The sequence below is a fragment of the Aethina tumida genome, chromosome 1 (genome assembly GCF_024364675.1).
Source record: "Aethina tumida isolate Nest 87 chromosome 1, icAetTumi1.1, whole genome shotgun sequence".
NCBI lineage: Eukaryota > Metazoa > Arthropoda > Insecta > Coleoptera > Nitidulidae > Aethina > Aethina tumida.
In genome coordinates, this window is record NC_065435.1 from 55,476,810 (window position 1) to 55,485,164 (window position 8,355).

The 8,355-nt window shown below is 29.5% G+C and overlaps 2 protein-coding genes across 2 annotated transcripts; both read left to right on the top strand.

The window, feature by feature from the left end:
• Window positions 1-321: 321 nt before the first annotated feature.
• LOC109602102 (protein AATF) lies at window positions 322-2,060 on the top strand. Its single transcript, XM_020018433.2, has 3 exons — window positions 322-669; window positions 723-944; window positions 1,004-2,060. Exons 1-3 carry the CDS (start codon window positions 372-374, stop codon window positions 1,963-1,965), a joined length of 1,482 nt encoding a protein of 493 aa, XP_019873992.2. The 5' UTR covers window positions 322-371; the 3' UTR covers window positions 1,966-2,060.
• A 1,518-nt stretch (window positions 2,061-3,578) lies between these two features.
• On the top strand, window positions 3,579-8,093 carry LOC109601828 (protein regulator of cytokinesis 1). The gene is made up of 8 exons (XM_020018120.2): window positions 3,579-3,719; window positions 4,271-4,609; window positions 5,081-5,791; window positions 5,868-6,144; window positions 6,334-6,553; window positions 7,020-7,132; window positions 7,543-7,591; window positions 7,932-8,093. The coding sequence occupies exons 1-8, from the start codon at window positions 3,643-3,645 to the stop codon at window positions 7,952-7,954; spliced, it is 1,809 nt and encodes a 602-aa protein (XP_019873679.1). The 5' UTR covers window positions 3,579-3,642; the 3' UTR covers window positions 7,955-8,093.
• The last annotated feature ends 262 nt before the right edge of the window (window positions 8,094-8,355 follow it).

Consider the following 8,355-nt stretch of genomic DNA (forward strand, 5'->3'; position numbering starts at 1 on the left):
TTATCAGATTTTTCACTTGTCCATAAGTAATTTCAATTAAATTAATTTTCAATCATTTATTTTTGATGATTTCAAGAATTCTGACCAGTATATAAAATTTAATAAAAATTAAGTATATTACTCACAAAAATTATAATTATAATAAAAACATTATAAACATTAAATTTATATTAATATTTTTACTCTTAAAAATTAGACAGAATTAGATTAATAATAAATTAAACCAAATAGACTTCTTGAATCTTCTGTTAAACATAGGCAACCCAAAATTCTCTAACTTTAAAACTAAAATGTAACCTCACTTTACTGTGTTGTCAAATACCTGTCACACGTGTTTTTGTTTAGTTCTGCGTTTAACTTCCAAGGGAAATATGATTAAGGAAAAGAAAAAACAAAAAAATTCGTTGGCTGAAAAAATATCAGGAATATTGAGTACAACACCGGCAACATTTGATCCAGAAGATGCAACTGATGAAACCACCGCTAAATTGTTGGACGATTCTTTCGACGAAAATGATGAAGACGAAGAAGCGTTATTAAGTAAATTCAGAAAACAAAACGTAGATCTTCTTGAGGATTTGGATGAAAGATATGCCGGGAAAAAAGGAAGTAGAAAAGATTTACAGGAGAGTGATGATGATGATGATGATGATGTTTCAGATACCAGTGGTATGTATAAACTGAAGTTACCACTGTAATTTTTAAATTATGTGTCGTTTTAGATAAAGAGGAAAATGCTGAATCAAATAGTGAGAGTGAAGATAATTATGACATGCAAGAAAATGATGATGATGGTGAAAGTATTGAAAATGAGGAAGAAAGTAGTGAAGACAATGAAAGTGATGATTATGATGAAGAAGGAATTGACTTAGAAGATATTAATAAAGATGAAAGCAATTTCTCACACTTCAAAAATGAAGATGTATCAGCCCAAGTTAAGAAAGGTATGTGTAATTTTTTAAAATATATATTTTTTTGATATAAAATTATACTTTTGTTTTAGGACTTTGTGTCCGAAATCAAATGAATATGTGGGAAAGCTTACTAGAAATGAGAATACAACTACAAAAATGTTTGGTGACGTCCAATAAAATGCCACAGCAAGAGGTGTACAATGATTTAAAAAAGCAATGTGGTCAAGAATTTACTGATAAAGTATCAGAAACTAAAACTACTATTTGTAATGTTTTGGATAAATTGATTCAGTTGCAAGATCTTGTGTTGAAAAAGTATCCAGAAACTAAAAACTTAGGCAAAAATCAAGGAAAAGAAGATGTAGTTGCAGAAGATGATGAAGAAATTCCAAGTGACACAGAAGATGAAGTGGAGAATGAAGAATCTGAGGGTGAAGAGCCAGATCAAGTGCCAAAGAAACGCCGAAAATTAACAGAATATGAAAAAATACTCAAAGATCACCATGATAAATATAAAAATTATAGAAATGGTGTTATTCAGAAATGGAATGATAAGACTAGAATAGCAGTAGCTAAAAGTACTACAGCCTCTCATTCTGTATTGAATCAAATACAACATACTTTAAGTGACAAACAAAGGTTGGTTAAAAGAACACAACTAAAAAGATCAGACTACCATATTGTAGGCAGTCATAAAAATGATTCTGTAGAAGTTAACAATGAAGATAATGTTGAAATAAAGGCAACTGAAGAATATAATACGGAAATTTTTGATGATGATGATTTTTACCATCAGTTACTCAGAGAATTGATAGAAGTAAAATCAGCAGACATCACAGATCCAGTACAGTTAGGAAGACAGTGGATTCAGTTGCAAAATTTAAGAAGTAAAATGAAGAGGAAAATAGATACAAAAGCAACAAAAGGAAGGAAAATAAGATATGCTGTACATACCAAACTGGTCAACTTTATGGCACCTATTGATGAAAATCTGTGGTCTGATGAAGTTAAAAATGAATTTTATGGTTCTTTATTTGGAAAGAAGTTGTAAAATAACAATAAATATATATTTTATGTGACATTTTATAATCTGTTTGATTACCTTTATAATTTAAATTAATATAAAAGTTACATCAGAAATTTAAATATTTGTTTTTATTTGTATTTTCTTATGCATGATTTGATTTCATACTTTAAAATATGTTGCTTTAATATTTATTAATATATCGATTTCATATTATATAACCAACATTAAACCTATCAAATGATACTTTTATATAAGCTAGTTTTTGTTAGGCTTTGATGATGTGTACTTAGTGAGGAATCTAATTTTCTTTTGTTTTACTTTCATAATACTTTTTAGTTATAATATAAATTTTATTTTTTGTTTTTTACTATTTTTGATATCAATATAGCTAAAAAATATTTAAGAAAAAAATTATTATTAAAATTATTTTGTTAGAAATTTCTATTGATGATATTTTATTTACTAAAAATTAGTTTTCATTAAAACCATTCATTTTGATTTTATTTAAGGATATTCATTTGATTTCTGACGCAAATTCCTAAGAGAAATGTATTCTTTTATAAGAAAAAAAAATATGTTAAAATATTACACATTCATTATTATTAACACACTATAAGCAGGTCGGGTAAAAATACCAGTCTCGAGAACGGTTGATTGTTAGCGGGCCGGGTAATTTTTACCTTTTTGAATGTACTTACTTTAAAAGCGGGGTGAGATAATTTTACTCTATTGGTTTACATACGGAACTGAAAGAATTATCTCTTATTTTTTGTTATCATTCAACAACTTAGTTTGGACTATTTTGCTACCCGCCTATAGTGTGTTAATATTTTCCAAGTTAGTTCCTTCATTTCGTTCTTTTCACTAATTCCAATCAATATCATCATTATTTCATTTCATATCATAATTGTTTTATTGTTCTTTATTTTATTCAACACTTTCTATCTAAAACGCTTCCACTGATACGATCGTCGTCATCACTCTCATGTAAGAGTTGTACGTTTTGTTTCCTGTATTTACTATATTAAGCTTCTTCGTCTTCGTCACTTTCACCGAAAGAAAGAATCCAAAAATTTAGCGGTAGTCTCGTTAGTAAATATTTCATGTTTGCTTATATATTAAATATATACAATACAAATAATTACAAATTGAATGCATCCATTAACTTCAGTTAAACATATATTTATATATTTTATTTTCAATATAAAAGCAGCTAAATGCGACTAACGAACAAAATTAAATTGTATTTAATTTAGGAATTTCAAAATTGTAGATCTGCAGCAATTAAATTTTGTATTATATCCTAATATTTAAATAACATATGACAAAATACTAACTGTAAAGTAACGAACTTTAAAATACATTCTAATTACTAAAAAATATTTAATTGCTATTATGTTGCTAAATTAAATACTATATTTTTACATGTAATTTAATTTATGTGGAATCGTCAGAATAATAATAACTATTATTTTATCTATTAACCCGTGTTATTCATGTATACATACCTTAACGCAAACAATAAATTCAAAGCCGCCTTAAATACACCTGCTTCAAATTTGACCAATCAAAAACGTCAACATGCCATACAACCAATTACAACGCAGACAATTCAACTGACGGTTGGAAAACGAATTTGAATTTTATTGCAACTGTCACGACGGTGCTAGGACGGCGGGCCACAGTGAAGTACAGAAATATATGTGTAACGTAGAAAAACAGTGTATCGAATGTGAAGACATGAGCTTTAGCAGTATGAAAAACCTGGATATGGATACGTAAGTAATATACATTGTTTTATATAACTAAAATATTTTGACATTGATTTATTTTGAATAATATGTTTGAAAAAATTTAACGACGAACAAATCGTTTTTAATTTGAAATGAAACAAGTCTGTTATCTTTAGTTTCTCTAAAATTTACAAACGCAGTTAACACCTTTAAGGCTTTTGTGACACACATGAAAAAATTTAAAATGAAGGTGTCAACAATACATAATGGCAGATGTTGAACAGAAAAGTTCAAGGCAAAGAATGTACTATAAGGACTTTTTATGAAAATCCAAATACATGAAAAGTTCATGTTAAAGTACATAATTGTTATTTATTTGGTAGTTCCATACAAATATCAATTTTTTCATGTGGCAGTCACATATAAAAGTTGTATTTTGTTGATTTATGTATGAAATAAATTGTTGTCTGTTTTGTCATCATTTTCTTTAAGAAAAGTAAACAAACACAGTTAACTGTTTGATTATTTAACAGTTAATTCATTCAATACAATAACTTTTATCCCTTAATTTAAACATTTATCATTTAATTACACAGAATAAAAGGTGTAGAATGGGCGGAGGACCTTTGGAATTACCTACAAGCTAATATGCAGAAGAGCTATCTCAACTGGGTTGAACATGTAAGGGAACTAAGCAATGATCCAAAGGTCTACACCACATGGGTGGATGTTTACAAGGAGGAAATTGAGAAGTGTGCAAATGAATTGTTGGGTGACATAGAACATCTTCATGCCAGGGCTATCGATGATGTTGAACAGCTCTTGTCCAAGTTGGAATGCATATGCAAGGAACTTCGAATTGATATACCTATTATAGAAGATAACCATAATTCATTGTTTGAGGAAAAGAAGTTGTTAATGACTAAAGTTGACGAGTGAGTAACTATTGCACATAATTTATTTTAGTTTTAAATATTATTTTATTAATCACTGTTAATATAACTGATACATTAAGTAACATTTGTATACAAATGACTATTTAAAACTATTGAACTATTTGTTCAATTAAATTGTTTCGGGATTTAGAAATACCCCCTTATATTAAATTTTTCAGTATCATTAACCACCTGCAACGCAATAAATAAATAATTCATTAGAAGTAATGAATTTTTAAGGCTTAAAATTTTAGAAGCAAAAATATTTTATTGATTTAATTTTAAAATTAAACATAAACTACTAACTAGTCGGTATATGCAGCGTTAAAATGTATAAAATGCTTTTAAATTATAAGTAACCTTCCCATGTAAAATATTAATTTGGCTTCAAATATTTATTGAGCTGTAAGTCGATGCCTACATTTGTAGGCAGGTAAATATGTTATTAATTTTTTATCTCATTCTCTTCAGATTCGAGTCTTTGATGATTAGACGCAAAGAGGAACTAGCCCAACTACAGACAAAACAGATTGAACTATGCAACAGTTTGGGGAAACATCCGAAAGTCCTACCCGGCAGCCCATTACCCAACCCCGATCAAATTCTCGATCTAAGGGTGCACATTGAAAATTTAGAACGTGAAAAATACGAACGGGAAGAAAAATACCTCGAAATGAAAGGTGAAATATTGAAGCTTATGGAGGAGTTACAGCTGAAGCCAACCTGCAACTTTGAATACGAAGTTGTGGACGGTGAGGACTCTAACTTCGCTGTAACTGATGATAACATGAAGCAACTGGAGGAGTTTTACAAAAAACTGATAAAGCGAAAAGAAGATATGATTGAGGAAATTAATGAGAAATGGAATAAAATTGACACCCTTTGGAATGCTTTGGATGTAGATATGAAAGAACGGAGTAAATTCATTGATGCTAATCAAACTAAATCGATCGAAGTTTTATGCGCCTTAAAAGAGGAGATTAAAAGACTTGATTCAGTTAAAAAGGAAAACATTAAAGTATTCATTGAAAAGTACAAAACTGAACTGTTTCAACTTTGGGATAAATGCCATGATGATAAAAAGGAGTTTACATATCTAAAAGTTGAGTTTTATACAGAAGAATTATTGGAATTATACGAACTTGAAATACAGAAATGGAAAAAATATTATGAAGAAAACAAGTGAGTATTGGCTTTTAGACAAAATCGATAGATACATTCTTTCAAAATTAATAAATAACAATTGTTTTTGTTTTAGAACATTGTTAAAACGCATTGAAGAGTACAAACTTATCTGGGCGAACCTTGAACAATTGGAAAAGAGTGCGGATGCTCCAAACCGTTATAAAAATCGAGGTGGCAAGCTATTGCAAGAAGAAAGAGAACGCAACAAACTTCAAAAGAAGATTCCGCTTCTGGAGAGTGAATTGCGAATGAAGGCAAACAATTTCTTTGAGAGGACGGGTACCATTTTCCATACTTGGGGCGAAACAATCGATGATTTGATCATGAGCCTGCATAATCAGCAAGAAAACGTAATTATTTTATTTGACGAATTTGATGATTGATGATTTTTAATGCTAGAATTTTGTATCAAATTCCTTTGAATTTTAACCAGAGAATATTGTAACGATTTAATAGATGCGACTTAAATTAATGAAACTAAAATTGAACATGTTTTCCATAAATATTTTATTTCGAATTTATCATTATTTGTTTTCTAGGAACGGAAGCAACGGATGAGTGCCCGAAAGATGAATAGGGACAAGACGCTGACCACCCCAGGTAAGAGTAGTAGGGCACTATTTCCATCCACACAGTCTCTAGCCAGGCAAACACCGGACACCGCGAACGCAAAGCGAAAAATGTTGTCGGCAGCTTCATCAGACGTAAAAAAGAAACCACGTGTCGATATGACAAAGACTCCCGCCTCCTCCGTCAAAAGTAAGTGGCCTGTTAGGAACCTTACATTTGTTCTAGACTCACCTAGACTCTAGTAGGATAGTTGTATGAATGATAATGTTAAAATGCTGCTTTGTAGAAAAAATGTGTGCTTTTAGATTGCATGCTAGCCAATTTGTTCAGCTAGTTTATGTTTATTTTAAACGTATATTTTAAAGGTAAATTATTACGTTTTTGTACATGAATCATATTGAAATGATTGACATTTATATTTTAAACTCATAGTAAAATAAGGAAAATTGTTTTTCTATGAGTTATTTTATCTGTATAAAGATTATTTTTTAATAAAACTTTACACTAAAACTTCATTTCATTTTCCTTCTTTTACCTCAAAAGTTTCTTTCTACTTTCATTTTCATGTCCTATCATTTAATATAACTAATAGTCAGTATTATATAATTATATCTAATATGTAAACACTGTCTTAATGATGATTTTTATTGAGCAGAAGGTCCCAAAAAGGTTGTCTCAAGTCGAGTTTCTTTAGGTAAAGAAATTCGGCGAAAGAGGAGCATGGAACAACATAACCAGACAGTATCAAGTGATTATGAAAAGTTCCAGGTGAGTTGCGTATTTAATAAAATACACTTTATTATTTATTACATCAGAGAAACGTCAAGTCCTGAAAAAAAAATAGTTTTAATCTTTTATATTTGTTGCAGGCATTGTTAGTTTCTTTGTATGTCGCTAGCAAATAGCTTTAAATAAAGTCAATACCATTAATTTATGGTAGCTTTTGTAAATAGTTCATAGACTTTAACCACTTTTCTTTTTTGGGCCCCACTGGTGATGGTTTTTATAAAATTCTAATTCAAAATTACTTTAATATCGACTTAATGATACTTATCAAATTTCCTCAACTGAATAATTAATAATCATGGAAGGTGAAAGTACCGTTTAATTTAGATATTTCTAAGGAGATCAACAAACTGTACCACCTTGAAGAGTGGTGTAATATTTATTTGTTACAGATGCGCCCATTGGCGTACAGTACGGCAGTTTTCGAGACCATAATCGAGGGTCAGTAAAGATTACTCATTTCGCTTGTAGAATCCATCGCTTTTCACCAACATTCACTCATCATTAAGAAAGTAGTGTAGTTGCTTCTTGTTGCTGCTTACTAATATATATTTAAAAAAAAAACCCTTCAAAACTTCATGGAGTGTTTGCACAATTTTTATGCGTTTAAAAATAGTTATCAATAAACTAGTCAAAAATATTTTCACTGCAAAACACAGGATAATTAAACGTTTTGAAGGAGTTAAATTTATTCAAAATATTTTTAAGGCATTACTCATATTTGCTAAACACACAACACAACTAATATTTGTTTTTTTTTTTTAAATTATTGTTGTTCTAGATGGAACTGTCCCAGAAGTCTAGTTGTCGAAGCACTTTGTACCTGGATTCCCCGGATGTAAAGCTTCCTGTCAAGAAACAATTGTTTATGCCGAAAAATCGTCCGAACATCGTTGTGACACCAAACACACCAAAAACTCCAAAATTAACCAAATTCGTTAGGCCTCCATCAACACCAAAATCAGTTGGAAAATTTTCTGCAGCTAAGCTGACTAACATTCATTTACAATTTTAATTTTATTTATTAGTAGTGGTGTTTAACACCAGTTTTATTATTTGATTTTTGATATTATATTTTTTATGATAAAGTTATACGTTACTAAAATAATTCGTTTAATTTTCTTAGATTAAAGTAACTATTTCATTCTTACCATGTGCAATAAATGGAATATTCTAAGGTTAATTTTTTGATTTATTATTAATGA